We start from the raw sequence: 19910 nt of genomic DNA on the forward strand, positions 1-19910 counted from the left end.
TATATATATATGTAAATGTTATTAATCTCACCTGACATAGCCAGCACATCACTGAGTAGATTTCATTACTGGGGTATGGGAGGATCACTATATTTTCATTTTACTTTTTTGTTTTATTTAGTTATGAGTGTGTATGTTCAGCATGGCTGACTGACAGTGAAAATACAAAAATATTTCAAACAGAACAGTCAAAGCTCTCAGACAAAGCTTTGGGGCTGCAAAAATGTCCACTCCAATACTCAATGACTGAAATTACTTTCAAAGTCATGTGCATATAAACATGCAGAGAGAGCTCCAGTTTTGAAATCCCTGTGTGACTTCTCTTTGGCATATAATTGATATTCTCTCCATATTATCACTGTTCCCAGGCTCAGCCTGGGCAGATGAAAAAATTACAATGAAAAGCAGCCTGTATCATTGCTCAGCCATTGCTGCATGCTCAGTTTTATCAACAGCTATGTTTAGAATATAAGATTGTGAAATTGCTTTAGGGGATCTCTTTGTAGAAGATGGCTCCTTTGAAAAGATGTGAGGGGCTGATAGGGAACTCTGTGGGATGCCCTCTTGTGTACAGTATGTCCCTTCTCCTAGGCCTGGTGCTCATGTACACCCTTCTTCCCTAATCAAGTCACTCAAACAGCACTGATCTGCAAATGAATTACTCTCTTGATGGACTTTGAAGTCTGATTGGTCTGTAGATGTTAAAGGGCAGGGGGTACCTGGGCCAAGCTGGATGTAACAACACCTCTACTCATCTGCCACCAGTCATAACAGAAAATGTGAAACTCACTCCTATGGGTAATTTAGGTTCACCAATCAGCCTAAGCTGCATGTCTTTGGACTGCCAGAGTACCCGGCGAGAACATGCAAAACCCACGCAAAAAAGGCCTTGTGCATGCCAGGTCTTGAACACAGAACCTTCTGGCTGGAAGGTGACAGTGCTAACCACTGTGCTACTGTGCCACCCATGCACAATGTCTTTATCTTCAGAGCCTTTTGTTAGAACTAAATTCAAAATGACCACCATGTCAATTAGCCATGTCACTGCTAGTGTGACCATTCAACAATGACTAATGGACTTTACGGTCAAAGTTTCACATGCTTCTCTAAAAGGATGGGTCAGCAGTTAGTATGCCTGTCACTGTTACACATCTCCAACTTGTCTCTTTGACCTTGTACACAACTCACAGGGACCTTATTTTCATAGTTTCAAGTTCTTTCAAGACTAGAAAATGGAGGAGCACTAAATATTAAGACCAAGAAATAGAAATAGAATTGTGAAGAAGTCATATAAAATCTCAGATTTTGTCTCTTTTTTATGTTTATCTCATGAGATGGTTTATTCCATGGAAATGATTATGACTTTTAGAGCAAAAAAGTTTCAGCATATTCGCTGTTTTTTAAGATGCTTCCATTTTGATATTAACAGCCAGTAACAAGAGAGAAAAGAGAGAGGCCAGTTATATCAGTGTAGCTTACACTTTATCCCAGACTGAATCGGCACCTTGCAATACAATGTTTTCTTTATGTTTGGTCTCAGTTACCTAAGGAATCACAGTAAGAGCTACACAATGCCTACACCAGCTGTCATGCATCTTGTGCGTCAGTCTCTGGGTAGTTGTCTCCCATCTATCTTTTGCTGTTTCACTTATTCTGTGCTCTTTAATGCTTTGTCTATCACTTCCCCCATCCTCCTGTCTCTTTCTTACATTTCTTTTCTTCTCTCTTCCCACTTGTGATTTTGAGGAACATTTTTCTCCCTTCATAGTTGTTCCTATGCTAACAGCTTCTATTGGGGAGCGATTTTGAAAATAGGGATCTTACTCAGGTATACCCGAAGGTCAACCTGTTAGAAAACTGCCTACAAAATTTATGCTCATTTTCCATTTCTCTCTTTTTGTGTGTCTGTTTTTATGTTTGTGTGCTTTTAAAGGCAAGAAAAATTCCATCCTGCAGCACAAGGTGCAACACGATCTCAGCTCTGGTGTACTTAACTACCAGGAGAATGAAATCATCCAGCAGATTGTGCAGCACGACAGGGACATGGCCCACTGCGCCCACCTCATGCAGAATGCTCCACCCCAGACACCTCCATCACCTACCCCTGTCATCTGGGCTCCCCTCATCCAGGCCCCTCTCCAAGCAGCGGCCGCCACCACCTCAGTAGCTATTGCCCTGACACACCATCCCCACCTCCCACCAACACTCTTCAGGCCTCCAGTTTCTGTTCTGGGGTCCCTAAAGGACCCTCCCAGCTGTCTTAGGAAGTTCCACCCATTTGTTCCTTCATCAACAGCACCTGGCTCTGCTGGGGACTCTTCCTCTAGTACCCCGTCTAAACTGCACACAGGGGTGGACATGCCATTGTTGGCCTCTTTTCGGGCCCAGCATATGATGTCAGATTCAACAGGCCAGCAAGCTTCAGGTAGCGGAGGCCAACACAGACTTAGTGGGGCTGGGTCAAAGTCCAGTGGAGCAGGGCCTTCTGCCTTTCCCTTTGGAGCATACTCATCCTCTGTTTCACCCTCATCTAGCATGGCCCAGCTACACACACAACCACAGCATCAACAGCCCTTTTGCTCCAGCACCCCACCTCTCTCACACCTCTTCCACCAAGGGTCTACAAGTGGAAGCACAGGGTCAGGAATAAGTGCTGGGGCGATTGGAGCCTGTGGTGGTACTACAGGGTGGTCTTCAGGTGGAGCAGTTGGAGGTTCTGTGGAAGGAGACACTGCTTGGGCTGGAGACGACTTTACAACTGGAACAACAGAAGGAACACCTGGGGGGCACTTTGGGTTGGGAGGAGCTATTGGGGGATCAGAAGCAGGGCTGTCAGGGGAATCAATGGGAGAGATATCTGAAGGACCAGTGAGTGCAGGTTGTGGCAGATTAGCAGGTGGGGCATCACATGGATCAACAGAGAGCATTACTTGTGGGACAATAGGAGATGCAACCAGGAGATCAATGATAATGACTTCCAGAGTATCAATGGGAGGGGGCACTGGAGAATCACTGGTAGTGACAACCTCTGGAGGATCATTAGAGAGGGCTTCTTGTGCATCAATAGGAGTGGTTTCTGGGGGATTATCAGGAGGGGCCTCTGGGGGGCCCCCTGGAGCGCTTTCTGGTGAGTCAGTGGTAGGGAATCCTGGAGGGCTGGTGGGAAGGGCCTCTGGTGGATCAACAACTAGCCATATAGGAGGAGGTTCAAGTGTGCCAGGGGCAGGGGCAACTGGGGGACATTCTGGCAGAGCAGCAGGTGGGACAGTAAGGAGCCATATAGCAGGGTCTGCAGCTTTTTCTGTAGGAGGGTCTTCTGGAGGAATTACAGCTGGACTTATTTGTTCCTCTCGTTGTCAGAGTCCCGTATCTACTGGCTCGTTCAGTCCTTTGCCAGGTCCACTACTCCACAGCCAGGCACCTCCTAAACCTCCTCAGGTGGTTCCTCTGCAGCAGTTTGCTGGGGGAGGCAGGACTACCAGTGGCTTAAACCTCTTCCATTCTCCTCCACAAGGCTCCCCGTCTTCTAGTAGAGGACAGAACAGCCAGCACCCTGCTGAGGGGTCCCCATCTTCCCTCATCCATTGTAGCCTGTCAGGCCTCCAGTCTGGCCTCCTGCCTCACCAGATGTCACTGGAGAGATCTGCCCTGGCCTCACTTACCCAGTATGGTTCAGCAAACACCTCTCCCTGCCTTACCCCAGTAGCACCAAGCCCAACTATTCAAAGCCCAGTGGCAGGCAGGACCTTTCACTACAGTGACCCCTCTAGTGCCACAGGATCACACAGTTCTCTGCTAATGCCACAGTCTTCTCTCCCTTCGCAGCTTCTTAGCCAGCTACACACAACAGGGAGAGATTCTCTACTGAATCGCTTTTCTGAGGACCTAAAACTTTTATCCAGCTCACACCCATCTCTGCCCCAGGAGGTGGCCCAGGCCTTAGGCCACAAAACTCCTCACTCTTCTGTGGAAACTGGATGTTATCCCTCACCCTTTTCTTCTCCCACTCTTGTGCCCAAACCTAGTAGCACAGTGCCGGGCCACATGACTCCTCCCATCCAGACATCTCTGAGGGACTCTCACCAGACTCACTCCTCTGGGGCCTCCCCAGCCTTGCCACTGAGGAGGGGCTCTGCTGCCTATTCATCAGATCTAGAACCTCAAACTGTCCGCTCTAAGCTTCCTTCCAATTTGTGAGGATTTATCACACCCTCCTGTGCTCCTCCAAACTGAAACACACACAAACTATCTCCTTGTGTGGTGTTCTTTTCTTTGTGTCTTCAGACTTCACTGTGTTCCACCTCTCATTTTACCAGGATATTGAATTTACTGTGATTTAAAAGACACTTTACTGAGTAACTCTCGAAGCTTTAGAATACTCTATATTTGTTTTAGGCTTTGTTCTCTTTTTTCACATATAATGTATATAGAAGGATATATATTTAAATGATAAGTTAGTCAAGGGACTAGGAGGGTGTGGAAAAAGATCTCCATTTAAAGAATATTTCTATAACTATGCCAAATTTTTCTGGTGATGTTTGAGAAGACAGTTAAGTGGATTAAACAATAGTACCCTTTTTTCTGCAGGAACCTATGCACTAATACCTGCATGTATAAAAGCTTTTTGTGTGTTTCAAAAAATTATCTAAATTTTTAGCTAAAACAGTATGCTTCAAGAGAGGCTAACTCTTGTAACATCTCATTTAGGATCACATATTGTTGATCCTTAAATGTATCTAATGGATTGTACTTATTTATCCTCCTGTATAAACTTTTCGAAACCTTATGAGAAATGGAGAAGAGATTTGAGGAAACCAAAAAGACATTTTCTGTGGGGTAATGATTCACCTCCTCTTGGCCCATCGATCCAATTTTATACCACTTTATCATAAAAGTACTGTTTTTTTAAGCAGGGGAAGGGGGTTTCAGCAAGCTACCCTCCATCTCAATATTGAGACATAACAGTATGTGAGTGACTGGCTTTCTGCAAATTCCTAAACAATGTCTTAAGAAGCTCACTTTGTCTTCCAAGCTCATGTTGCTAATGTGTGTAGAAAGCATGTTGGCAAGACTTTTCCCTGATCAAAAAGAAGTTTGCCTTTTTCACTAAAAAAGAAGAACTTCCATGAACTTCAGCTTGTGTGTTGCATTGTGCAGCACTCAGACCAATCAAAAATAATAAAAAAGAAAAGGATAACTTCAGGTCAAGACTTTCGGTTATTTAGCAAATATACTCTAGGACATACAAGTACACAATCTGGAACATCTGAAAAGTGCTGGAAAAGGAAATATACCACTTGATATTTAATTTGTGCATTACTGCTTTTACTGTAGCACTACACTGTCAAAATAGAAATATCTCCTCATTGAATGCTAGTGTGGAGTTTGAGATGTTGAATGTATGTACATTTGTTGATGCTAAAAGTACTGTAGCTATGGGAGATACACTGAAGGCACAGTGCCCCAGGAGATTAAGACTGTTCCATAACTAAAAAGGCCATTGGTTCAATATCTTTGACAGACATTTTCATCAGCAGCCATTTCTCCTGCCAAAGTGTCCTTTAGTAAGACACAGAACTGCTACCAACTAAGTTGTCCTAGGGAATCTGGATATACGTAGTTGCCTACAGCTACCCTCTATTTACTGCATAAGCTCAGTAAAGTGGAGGCATACAATTGCATTGGAGCTGGTATATCCTGGGAGAAACCGCAAGTTATTTGAAAAGCAGACTTCAGTTTTCATTGCATTGCTGCTGGTATTTCTGAATACATATAATGTACACTACATGCAAAGAGCTAATCAACATGATACCTTCCTCTACTGCATTCTGCAGTAGAGAAAAGTGCCACTAACTCCCAAAGGAAAAAGCTTGCTTCTACATGTTTGTGTGCAGCTTATCAGCAACACAGACCACTCAGACAGCTGCATCCCTAACTCAGTCACATCACTCAGCCACAACAACCTAATTTAACAAGACATGACTGTAATCCCTCGACCCTCCCAGACTATCATGGACTCACGCACAGGTTCACAGTGACCACACTCTTCCCTCATTACAGTTCCCATAAGTCTCTATAACAAGGGATGGCATGGAATGACACATACTTGCATGAGTGCACATTTACAAACATGCCCACAAACACAGGACCACACTATGGGTAAATCTCAGTTTCCTTAATTGTATTCATGTTTCCTTCCCTTGCATCTTTTTCTTGTGTCTTACTCCCACCCACATAAAGTGTGAAGAAAAGATTAGGGAAAATTGAGGGAACGTTTTTACAGACATGAGGCATCCTTTTGTCAGATCCATCGTCTGAATCATCCAATCACCAGCTGGTTTCCAAGAAAGGGGTATGTCAGTCCATAAAAGTTGCATGAAGAATGCTCTTGTGTAGCCTCCATCATGTCTTCTCCATGCAGCCTTCTTGTTTCTTGATTCTTAAATCAGGAATAAGAGCTTTGGGACATCTTCAGTTCTCACTCAGCTGGAACAACTTCTGGGTCGAGTGAGGATCGAGGACCAAGGAATGATCAAATAAGGGAATTGGGATTTACCTAAAGACTCCTCCTGGCAGGAGAGGAAAAAAAGTTTTCATCCATAACAATTTATGTTTTGAAAATATCCCTGACTGAATTTGCAGCTGGAAAATCTATGACCAGTTGATTTTCTACCTTACTGCTTTCAGATCAGCCAGGCTAGTTTACATAGCAAGGAGTTCATATCAGCTTTCTTATTATGGATTTAATATGTGGTTTTTGCTCTAGTCATGATGCATGCATTGCAACTCCAGGTGAACATGACATAATAATGTAACCTTTACATTTTAAATACGTTTTTGATCACAAGCAACTTGCTCCGAGTGGAAATGTTTGCACTTCTACATTACCATATTAATCAATATCCTCATTGCTTGTGTTGTTGAATGTTGAATGGTTTCTTCATTTGTGTTTGGATTCCAGTACAAAAAACAAAAATGCAGTTTTCCTACAGCAGTGAATATGAGAAAATATAGCAACAATCAATGGAAACAATGGTAAGCATGTGGCTTCATTGTCTCATTATTTCGGTGCAACTGAAACAGCAAAGATTATTCTTATTTGCAAGTACAGGCAAAAACAGTAGCTGATGCAAAATATCCAGACATGATGTGTGTTGCCACTTATTCTATGAAATGTAGAATATAATCATCTGATATAGATAAGAACTGATTATTTAGCTTATCATTACAGAATTACACAGGTGAAACTAGTAATTGATCATTTTTGTGTTTGGATATACACAGAGCTGGCATTACTATGGAGCAGTGTTTGTTCAGCTCACTCATCTCGTTTACATTGGCAGTAAACAGCTATTTTAAAGGCTTTGAAACATTTATGTTAGCCTTGCACCTCACGGTACTAAGCCCAGGAATCTTTAGAGTTTAGACTACCATCTACAGGGGCAAAGAGGTGGGAGGGACAGAATTCACCAACAGAATGGCATAAAATTAAACACGCTGAATTGTTGCACTTCTGGAATGTTGATAGTCTGCACACAGTTAAACCTTGACCCTCCTGTACCTGTTGGCTTTGCTGTGCACCAAAGCAAACAGACTGCTGTGCCACACACATCAGGAACACATCCCTTTTTCTCCTCACAGTATGACCTTATTACAGTATGGTGCTGGAGAACAGTTTGAAGCCGGTCTATGAGACTACGGTGTAGATGTGAGGAGATGCTGATGCTCTGAGACAGTGATGTGGTCAGATAGCCATGGGGACAATAGGTAGACAGGCACCCCATGGGGTATTCTGACAGGGTACTTGTTTCTGGGTGGGACTTGTGGCATTTCACCCTAGTGCTATTGGATGCTTGCCTCTGTGGCATTGATTGAGAGGATATGAGTGAGCGCTGTCATGTAGCTAACAGCTAGTGTTTGTGTGTGTGTGTGCAACTGTGTTTCCCCTGCTGCCTGGCTGGGGGTGGGTGTTCTGTAAGGAGGGACAGAAAGGGACAGATTAGAGTTTATGGAGACATAGACATTGGGCAAGGGTTGTTTACTAGACCTAAACTTGGTCTGTTCATTATGACATTCATTCATTATCACAGATTTGTGATTCTGAGGAGTGGTGGGTGGACACAGTGTGTCAGTAGAATCTGCATGATGTCCTGCCTGTCTCACCTGGGCCAGCATCTCTGAAAAATCTCCTGTCTTTGAGGTTTTTATGCAAGAAAACTGCCATTTTAATGAAATTAAGAATTGATAACCATGCAGCTTTGAAATGGACAGGAAAATAGATTTCAAAATCTTTAGGATCATGAAATTTTCTCAACTCACTGACGACCATGTAATGCTTCATTCTGTAAAGACATGAGAATAACAAGGTTTTCACCTGACTGATTTTCTATTTCCATCCTCCCAAACTATTTGATGCAACTGAATCTGTAGCATAATGAAGTATAGGGAGACTGTATTTTTACAAGGAATCAGCTGGGAATAAGCCAAGGAGGGTTTGAAACTTTGTGTCTTTTGAGACAAGCAAATAAACAAAAACAACAGTGACTCACTTGCATATGCAGGGAACTATTTTCATTACACCTCATCCTGTCACCCATCTAAATATGATAAGAAATTTGCTGGTTGAGAACAACAGAGGAAATAGCAATGAAGGACCATGCTCTGCCCAAATGCTCCAAGCTAGTCTGTTCTGAAAACCTTTCATTCAAAATTGTGAAAATGCTCCTGCCATGTCTGTGGTGATTCTGTAAAGTATTATTTCATTTTACATCATGCAGTGGTATGAAATCTACTTTAAACGAGTCTAGGGCTATCAAGGACTGAGAATAAAACTGTGTATTTGGGGGAAAAAAGGAGCATCTCGTATACATTAATAACTTCTGATGGAAGTTATTAATCTTGTTCTCTGCCTGAGGCCATACCTGGCTCTAGCCCTGCTGTTGGCCCTAGCTAGATATGTTGTGAGGCAGACATCAGGTTGCTAAGCTGCTTCAGTGCAGCCCCCTCATAAAGCTTTGATGGAGCTCCACATGGCAACTCTGTACCATTTCCAATTCACGGTTGTTTCTGTTATGCAGCATTCTCAGATTCTGTTTTTTTGTGCTTCCAATTTCACCACCTTAGATTAGCTTTCCTCTTCCTTTGTGCTGCCCTCCTCACCCATGATTGTGGGTTGGTGAACTGGGGATGCACGCTAATGAAATCATTTGCTGTGATTGAGGATTAGATGTAGCAGCAGCGGAATCAAACCAGTAATTTCTCAGGGGGAGGAAGAAACATGTTTTCCCGTGCCCTTGTTATTCATTCATGACCACAAATTCCTCTTCCCCTTCCATAAATGCTCAATTTATTTTCTACACAAGTATCAGAATCAGGTGTTTTGTCTGACAGTGTACCTTAGAGTGATTGGATATGATCTGAAGATTGCTACATGAAGTAAAAATTCCCTTGCTGCTGCTCCAGAGAGATGGAACAGCATGACAGTAATGTTAATTTGACTACAAAGTGGGCAGTTGAGCAGTGTAACCTGGATATGATGCAGTTTAGGGATACCATGCAACAGTGGGGTGCATATATTATAACGTCCCTCTGAAAGACCACCCACAGCTCCTTCATGTTATTGGCACTGTACAGCTTACTGTCAGGTGTCTCTTGTTGTAGCTGTCAGTATAAATTCATTAATTTATGCTACTTTACAACTTGGTCATATACACGTTTTTCTGTTGGTTGCAGCTGATCAGAAAATCCTGTGGTGAAGCCAAAGGTGAAACTGCTTTTCAGTGGATTAATGGAGATATGAAGGTCTACGTTAAAAATAAATCTTGTAGCTACCTTTCAATTGCTGTAGTATGTAATAAATTTCACTTAATCTGATGTTGGGAACATAATTTTCACCAGATACTGAATTTTACAGACTTATAAATTTCCATAGGACCCATTTACATTTCTGTATTTATTTTAGACTGTCTTAATAAGTGTTGTCATCATCAGCATAACAAATAATGATAAGCAACGCTCACCAGATTCTATGTACAGGAATCATAACATGTCCATGGTTTTTAAGGAAACATCATTTTCATTGTATAATCTCTCATGTTTCATGTTGGTTCAACACTTCTTATTTGGACACATGACTATTTGGGGAGAACATTATTTTGACTGCTTTGCTATTGATCAATGAATATAATTTTTTCCCTGCAATTAACACTGGAACTCTGGAGGAAAAGCAATAAGGAAACTGTACAGGTATGGTGTGACTGGATGGGTACCTGTTTGAGCTGACCCACATAACAACCACACACACAGTAGCCATGGCTTGTAGCTTGTGTGGCGGTGAAAGGAGTGGTGCAAAAACTGTGTCATCAATAAGCACACAGATGAAATAAAAAAGTATAGAATAAAATATAAAGAATATCTGTCTAGTATTTTTTTTTGTCCTCTTTGTTGTTTGTCTCACATGCAACATATTCTCAACCACACTTCACAAAGCATCTCAGGCATAGCACGTCTTTAGGGAATTCTGTCTCCATTTTTATTAATTTTTTGCCTACCTGTGCAAATATGCAGCTGAGTGTAGGAAATGGTACATTTGTGAGGCTATTCTCAGATTTTTCTTTCTATAGTGTAAAATGTAGCAATGAGCAAAATCCTTTTGCATAAACACACACCTTTACTGAGAGACACACAGAGTGGTCAAGAGACAGGTGAAGCCCCTCAGAACGCTGGAAATGTTGGCAGACTGTGAAAAGGAGGACAGTCTGCATCTGCCCCTTTGAGCACTCAGCCATCTGCTTCATTAGAATTCCCCCTTGAGGTAACCTTCCCTTCTCCAAGAGGAACTCATTGAAAGTGGAGGGCTTTGTTTTAGATTGTCTATTGTAATTACATATCTCCACCTCTGAGGCCTGCTCAGCGGAGAGGAGCTGACTTACAACTGCCCGCTTACGTCTGACAGCAGCAACAAGGCACACAGGAGCATGGCACGAATGGTGCATGGCTCCTGTTGCCATGTGAGCCTCATGTATGCTGTCAGTGTGTGGGCTTTGTGTAGGGGCCAGATCAGCAAAGTCATGGTGACATCCCCGCGGTTGAGGTGGCTGTCTCTCTGGTGCGATAGATGGACAACCAGCGCTAATGCCTTCCTCTGCAGCATCTCAGATAATCTGCTTTAGTTCTCCTTGGGTCAGACTCAACAGTAATTAATCCTACCATTACCCTACAGGCCTTAGGGTCAAACCACTGTATGTGTGTGTGTCTGAAGCTTTTTTTCTGTCTTCCCAGATAGCCCTTTTCAATGATGCCACTGTTGGTGGAGGAAGAAAGCATGCCTCAGCTTTAACTACAGGTTTTACAGTAATAGTGGCATTTGAGAGGGACATGGGAATTTGAGTGTATTTCAGTCAACCAGAATAATGCAACTCGAATGTTCTGAAAGTCTAAATTAGAGTTGTTAAACTCAATAAAAGTACCATTATGTGGCATCCAGCAGCCTCCTTTGTTGCTATATTTTTTTAGTTTGTTTTAAAAGAAAATTTCTTTTACTTTCCAGCTCCTCTCACACTCATAGCATACCACCCTGGCACTACATATTTTGCAGCCCAAGGCTCAGAGCACTCAGAAACATAAACAGTAACTACAGCACATCCGTATTAGTGTTTTTTTCCCCTCTAAAACCCTGCCATCAAAGCCTTTTGACATCTGGCAGTTTGTTCACAAATATTGCCCAAATGCCAACTTTGCAAGGCTCAAGCTTTTGATGTGTATGTTTGAAAGTTTCCTTTTTTATGTCAGTGTGTATTGCATGTGTTTCCATGTACATGGGTGACTTTGTGTATTTCTGTATATGTGTGTGCCTCCTGGGATTAAGTTCGTGAAAGCACACGCGTGGATAACATCAGAGAGCTGGCCACAGGTTGCCAACCTGATGTCCCAGCCCCCAAAAAAGCTTCCTCTGCTGAAAAATCATGATGGTCAGAAATGAGCCATATGTGCCCAACATGACAAAACTATGTGTGGGCTAGTGTTAGGGTGATAATTTGAGTGCTGGGTTCATGTTAATAGTTACCATCATTAGACTGAGATATAAGAAACGTGATTTGCCCAGTGGTGAATGCATCTGTCAGTTTGAATTTTCTTATGATTATTTGATGACACCTTATGTTTCCAGTACTGAGAAGTAAGTAAGTACATGTACTTAAGAACAAATTTGAGGTACCTGTTCTTTAACTTGAGCATTTCCATTTTATTCTACATTATACTTCTTTCCCTCTACATTTCAAAGAGAAATATACTTTTTACTCAACGACAAGTGGAGTTACTAGTTATTTTTCAGATTATAAAAAAGATACATAAGTACAATTCATTATTGAAGTACAACTTAAGTTTTGTTGTAAACCCTTACTTAAAAAAAAATTGTGCCAAGTTATATACTGTATTGCCCTCAGAATTGGCTGATGACCCTCTGGAGAGGCTTGATTTCTAAACTGGGAACTGTTGTGTTTGTTTTTGACAATCATGAGGCTTGTTTTGGACGGCATGAACTCTTCATTCAGAACTCCATCACCATGTTCTCACTAACCCCGGCGCACCGACTTCCTCTCTACTAATGTATACCCACATAAGTAGCCGGTACTTAGCGCCTCCCTGGCGATAACTATGTGTAACTGCACTGATCATCACAGGAACCACTGCACTAAACTAATTATAAATAAATCTAGTAGCTAAAACTAAAGTAATAATAATCACCTTTATTTGGCCAACAAGGAATTTGTTCCTGTTACAGAACCAAGGCAACTCAACCAATGGCTCTAACCACCGGGGGCAACTTGGGGGTTCAGTGTCTTGCCCAAGGACACTGAACATGTAGACTGCAGGCACCGAGATTCAAACCTCTAACCTGCCGGTTGGGAGACATCTGTTCTACCTACTGAACCACAATCGCCCACAACACTCAAACACTAGACAGGTTGATGTTGATGAGAGAGAGGAGACACACAGTTAGTGACGCGTAATGGTGGCATATATAAATACATGGAGAGGAGAGGAGAGAATCATGGGGCCCCCAGCAGTCTAGGCCTATAGGATAATAGAATAATAATCACCTTTATTTGGCCAAGTATGTTACACATAAGGAATTTGTTTCCGGTACAGAACTGAGGCAGCCATTTGTGGCACCAACTCACACCGATGGCTCTTACCATCGAGGACAACTTGGGGATTCAGTGTCTTGCCCAAGGACACTTCAATGTGTAGGTGTAGTTAAAGTTTGCTCCAACTCAGCCAACCATAACAGTAAACTACTATTTATTGTACACATTTTTGCACCAGTAATAACATTAAAATGTAATATACAGTATAGTAATCTCTCATCACAGGGGATCTCTTACTATAGAATAAGCTTTATAACTTACTTTAAGTACATTTTTCTGATAATACATAGGATTTTAAATTAAGAAGGTTTATTTGATGAGTTTTGTTAAGTGTGGTATTGGTAGTTCTACTTAAGTAAAGGATCTGAGTACTTCTTCCACCACTGCTACACTCACAATGTGCTCATACTATGTATATTCAAAGTATATCACATGATATCCATTCTTTTGCAGCCTTCTCTGGTTGTTTCGGATTGTCAGTTAATTGGAACTGAGAGTGACAGACTTAGATGAGATATTGTGCTGCCTTGAGCTGTGACCCCACTGTGATATGTCAACACAAGAACCAGCAGCTCATGTTGTCACCCTGCCATCTGCTTAGTCAGTTCTAAATGTTTGTTTCTAAACACAGCCAATCCCCCGCCAGACAAACCCTCAGAGCCTGAGACTGTTAGCTGCTGATTTCAGACTAGGGAGTCTTAAAGCCATCTTGCATTGCTCATAAACTGTTTAAACACTGTTTATTGGATTGGTCCTTGAGATTGAATTGCAGAGATTAATTCCAATATATGGTATCCAATATTTCCTTAATATAGTCCCTATTCTGCTTAACTGCTTGCTGACATGAGAGTAGAACATTCCAGTGATATTTTTGGTTTTTAATTTAAAGGAGAGTGATGCCTTGAGCTGGTTTTTGAAACGCTGAACAGTAAGCTGATATAGTTTTCTCTCCTCAACAAACATAGCATTTTCCCTTTCAGTATATTAGTATGTTATTGCATTTAGGGGATAAATCCTGCATAAAATCTTGCTCTTTTTAAAATAATAATATAAAAACCAGCCCAGAGGAACTAATTTATAAGGAGGAAAATAACATTTTCTTCCATCCATCATCTACACTGCTTATCCTGAAGCAGGGTCGCAGGGGGCTGGAACAATCCCAGCTGACATTGGACGAGAGGCAAGGTACATCCTGAACAGGTCGCCAGTCTATCACAGAACTGACACATAGCGACAAACAACCACACACACACACACACACACATATACACTCCTACGGGCAATTTCGAGTCACCAATCAACCTAAGTACCCAGAGAGAACCCACGCAGGCACAGAGAGAACATGTAAACTTCACACAGAAAGGCATCGCGTCGGCCAGGCCTCGACCACTTCTTGTTGTATGGTGAACAGCACTAAATACTGCCCCACCATGCCGCCCACCATTTTCTCATATTTAGCAATTATAATCATTCATGACTGGTGATCCCCATAATACCATCCTCCACTCTCTTCTCCTCCTAATCTCCCCCAGTGACGACTGATAAAGAAAAAGATCTCCCTTACTCACATCCCTCTTCACCGCCTGCCCACGGAGACAGCACATTTCCCTAAGTACTCTACAGTGTCTCTCGCTTTTCACAGGATGAGAGGAAAGACTAGAGCCCCCACCCCAGCCTGCAGCCTCTGTTCCCTGTTTATCATATTAGTTTTTCTGCCCTTGAGCACTTTGTAGTCACACACACATCCTTTGAACTAGAGAGAGATAGCATTCTGGAGTGGCCATACCAAAAATCAGGTGTGTTTAAACTCTGACAGTAAAAGGTATTCTACTAAACCATTTCCAGGCTTCAGAATGGAAAAAACAGCCTTTTATTGTTTTATGTTTAGGTACAAAAAGCAAATCTATATTAGCAGCACAATATATTTAGTGATAAAATCCTGACAGTGTGAGAGGCAGTCATGAGGAGCTCAGGGAGCCAGGATCAAATTATCATCCACCATAAGCATCTAGAAAGGCTTAATTACAGCAGTGCAGGACTAGGACTAGCCATTGTTCAGAATAATTAAGATAGTTTGAAGTGTCATTACTGACTCCCCTAATTATAATTTTGCAGAAGAGCCAGTCTGTTGAGCAGAATTACTCCAGGAGGAGAACAGAGAAGAGGAGCAATTTTGGAGTTAGCCAGTGAACACTCTGAATGTTACACTGGCTCTGCTGACCTCTATGCTTCATCTTTCCTGCTAATAAATGTCTTAGCTGCTAGTGGGAGGAGGGAAATTGTTGCCCATTCATGTGAGTAGAGTCCAAACTCACACCAAATGTGATTGGAGCAAACCTAAAGGCCTCATTAAGTTAAACCCCCGAGGTGAGAGGCATCCAGTTACATCCTTACAATGTAAAAAAAAAAGCCCTTTGCAGACACTGGATACTTAACATTCATCACTTCATCAATCTGTTAAAGCAAAGGCTTTTTGTCATTCAGACTTAGGTCTCTTGTTTGTCATGGCTTCATTCAGACATACCCACAATCATGACAAAGAAAGCTATGATATGCATTCAGTATTTGCCATATGTTTGAGAATGGACAGTATTTCAAGTCACATATAATGTTTAATATGTGTGCAGGTTCATATGTATAAAATCATTTTACCTTATATTCTCAGTCACATATAAATTCAAAACAAGAGCTTGTACAGGAGGGTAAAAAGCTAAAAGCTTACATAAAACATATCCTAAATCTCAAGAAAACAACAGAACAGTCTAGTTACATTAAATAATAATGTACAAGGTCAGAATTTTCTTATTACAACAGGATGGACCACCTGTAAGTGCTGTCCCTGGTGAAAATTGTTATCATTTTATTACTGTTTAAGATATTCTTCAAAACAATAATGCTTTTTGTGAACTATGCAACTCACAAAGATGCACAATAGACATAGGTAGATACAATGTTGTGATTGTAAGCCCACTATACATAACAATGTCCTACACCAGTATGTCGTAATCTTGTGCATGCCTATCTGCTAACATGCAGTTCAGACTTGTGCTGTGTTGAAAGTGATCCATAAATATTACTACAGATGATCGAACCTAATAACATTGCTGCCATGACTTTTATGAAAAACTGACCGGGGTGCTCATTCACACATGAAGCTGCCATGTTTAGATGCTGTTAGAATAACACAATGGCACAGATGTCTGAAAGGAGGTAAAACAGGCACTCCTGCAGTGCCAGGCCCAAATTTATAAACACACAATTTCTCATCAACCAGGTAACAGATGGAATGCACATGGAAAAGAGTCAAAGCCAACAGTGCAATCATTCTCCTTATGTCAAGTGGCCTGAAATGTTATGTCATATGGCCCAGGAGAGCTGTTACATATACAAGTAATCAGCTGTGATTGTTTGACCTGAGTACAATGAAAGGCTTTCACTGAAGGTTTTTTTTTTAATGAACATAAAAATTCCTGGTTGCTGGTGTGCGTAAGAGTCAGAAATAGATTTCACGACAAGGCTTAAAGGACTGCTGAACAATCAGCAGCACATTCACAAATGGAAGGAGGAGGAGAGGGGAAGGTGAGGGAGGCAGAGCAGACAGAGGAATGAGAGTAGGGCTCAAAAGGTGGGTGAGGAAGGAGACCTCAGGCAAAGTTAATTTAGTTCAACACAATGGTCTAAATTATAAAACACCCGTGTATTGATTGACATTCCTTATTGACCAGGTCTAGTCTTCCTTTGGCTGTTGTTGCAAAGGGCACTTTGGAATTATTTCTGTGCTTTTCCCAATATGACTTCAGAAAGAAATCAAGTCACATACCACTTCAGGAGATGTGCAGATCATTCATGCAATTGGTGATGCTGTCATTTCCTCCTTCTGCCTTTTTCTGTTGCAGTGTTGCATCATTTATGTTGGCCTCTTTGAAATGGATAGAACTACACATGTATAAATTGATTGTCACTGGCTGAGTAACATAAAAAAACTGATTTATTTAAAAATGCCACAAATTTGTGCCTTCTAAAATTATTTCAAATCAGTATTGCAAAAATAACTCCCTTTTCCTGGTCTGTTATCTCTTGCTAACATTTAGATGAGATGTTAGATTTAGGACATTACTTAATCCAGACCTTTATGAGATGAAATTTTACAGGCAATGCAGCCCCTATGAGAAAAGCTATTGAGACTTTGGAACCTGAATATCAAACTTGTGGTCTAATGCACTGTTATTTGCATAAGAAGGAGATTAGCAGTTTATATCCACAGTTGTGGGTTCCTCTGCTGGCCTTTACATTCCATGGTTTTTATGCTACTAAGACTGTCCCATAATTATAACACTGTATAACTGCTATATTGTTTTTTTCATTGAAGGTATTTTCACCTTATAATGGTCATGTTTTGCAAAACTGAATCCAATTTTTGAATCCAACATTTCCAGAGATTGCTCCCCAACTTACAGCTAGTGCACCAGAGTTATGTCCAGCAAAGAAGAGCAGAATGTAGCTTTCAATATGTTTAAATATTAGACTGAACACTGGCATCAGTGGGCAGACAGGAGACATCTTGGCACACAGGTGCCTAAGAAGTAACTCTCTAATCTACAGCATAAAAGATAAAAATGAACTAAAATCGGTCACTTTATTCATAGGCATTAAATGCTATGGCTGCTAGCCTCAAGCAGAGACGAGCAGTGGACTACTCAGGTGTGGGAAACTCATCTGTGTCTAAATCCACAGCCCCAGATTTGCTTAATTATTTAAAAAAATGTGCAAGATTTATATTGTATGCAACTGTCTGTGTATGTAGTGTGAGTGTGCAGCTACATACTGTAGCTTCCCCAGAGCAAAACAGAAAACAACAAGTGGGAGGATGGGGACAACTGTACTGTGTGTGAATTGCTGTCTGTTTATATATGTATGTGCTTCCTTGTTTGTGCATCTGTGAGTGTACATGTCTTTATTACACTGTGTAGACCTTTTTTTCTCAATGCCATTGTTGTGAGGACATTTTAGCTGGTCCTCACATTTTCGAAGGGCTTTTGGAAGGTTAAGACATTAAGTTTAGGCTACGAATAGTGTTAGGTTAAGAGGCTAGGGAATGACTGTGTGTGTGTGTGTGTGTGTGTTGTGTGTGTGCACGTGTGTCAAGACACACAAGCTGTGAAGAAGTCAGTATGAGCAAATGTGTGTGTTTTGTGCGTGACAGGGATGGAGGACGGGGTGAAGGACAGAACCCAGAGCAGAATAGAGATAGCAAAGGAGGGAGGAGGATGTGAGAAGATTGTGCAGAGGAGAGGAAAAGACCTGTGTGAGGTGATGGGCGAGTGATGGAGTGTGTCTGTGGCCATGGTGTACATGTATGTGTTTCTGAAGTGCGTGAGGAAGAGAGGAACAAAGAGGCAATATTTTTAACACTGATTTATGCTTCCTTTCTAATTCTGGCACAGGCACTGGGATTATAGGAGGCAGTTAAACTCAGAATATTTTGTGATTTGTATGTGTGAACTGCATGTAGATAAGAAGAGTCAACAGTGCTTGATGGTGTGTGTGTGTGTGTGTGTGTGTGTGTGTGTGTGTGTGTGTGTTAACCTAGTTGCTTGCTCTTTTGCCTCCTGTTCACCAATTGACTATTTGGTAACACACAATTTTCCAATGACAGCTTAACAACTGTAACTAGGTACTGCAAGTTGAAATGGTGTCAATGGGGCTCATGGATCAAGCCCCCAGCAGCAGCATTGGGCTGTGAAGCAAATTTGGTGTAGTGGCCAGATGTGCTATAACAACCTATGCAGTCACCATGTGACATACACTGGTCTGATGATGCACTTTTCCCATTGAGAATACCTGGAAAATGGGTGGCTGTAAAATGGTAAATAAATTTTAATGAACATCACAAACCCAGCAAAATTATTTTTTTTTATTATCAGAATTTGAATTAATAGTCTAGATAATCTGTAGATTTTTATTTTATCTCATTCATGTGTGCAGGGAGCCAATAAGAATTCAGCCGGCTTGATGCAATTGCACATGATCTATGGGCCCAAATTAATGGATCATTCACCCCAGTTCATTCCTGTGAATCGTGTTCTGTGGTGCATACTCTGAAAAAAAAAGAAAAAAACCTTTTCATATTTTAGGCCATAAGATTTACTCATATGTTCTGCTTCTGTATTTCTGGGTTCATAGAGCGTGCCCACTAGCACCTAGCCATGTGACTTCCTGTTAACGCCTCACACATGATTTGAAATGACACTATACTGAACGACTCATTTCTGATAATAAAGAGTCATCAGAGTTACTTCAAGGGATTTTGGGCCTTCAGAAAGTGTATTCACCATTTTACTCCTTTTCCAATGACCATTTATGGGAAAATGTTTTTTTGGGCTGGTGTACATCACATGATGCACATGACAAGTGAGGGAAATATGGATGCAATTAAGAAACTTGGGATTCACCCAAATATATATTGTGGAGGTGAACTCCACTTTATAATCCCCTGCCAGAAACTCACTTGGAAAATTTAGAGAACTGGTTTTCCCCTGGTTCTTGTTGGTCAGGTGTTAGATGATTCTGAAGCTCCAGTAAGGACCTTGTGCTCACTATCTCTCTCTTTCTCTGGCTTCCCCACTGACACTTCTTCCTCCCTTTACCTCTCTCCCTAAGTCCCTCTGACTGTGGACAAGCATACAGTTAATAAACTTAACAGCTGGCAAGGAAGCTGTAGTGTTGCTCATGTGTGCATGTGTGAGCATGAGAGAGAGAGCC

General features: G+C 41.6%; 1 protein-coding gene across 1 annotated transcript in view; it reads left to right on the top strand.

The window, feature by feature from the left end:
• The window catches only part of hcn4 (hyperpolarization activated cyclic nucleotide-gated potassium channel 4), an 81060-nt gene extending 70712 nt beyond the window's left edge, over nucleotides 1-10348 (top strand). Inside the window, exon 9 of the mRNA XM_020592477.1 lies at nucleotides 1934-10348. Coding sequence (XP_020448133.1) covers nucleotides 1934-4197 — 2264 coding nt within the window. The 3' untranslated portion in view covers nucleotides 4198-10348. The remainder of the gene's footprint in view (nucleotides 1-1933) is intronic.
• Nucleotides 10349-19910: the final 9562 nt, after the last annotated feature.

Source organism: Monopterus albus, unplaced genomic scaffold (genome assembly GCF_001952655.1).
Source record: "Monopterus albus unplaced genomic scaffold, M_albus_1.0 scaffold17.1, whole genome shotgun sequence".
Lineage (NCBI taxonomy): Eukaryota > Metazoa > Chordata > Actinopteri > Synbranchiformes > Synbranchidae > Monopterus > Monopterus albus.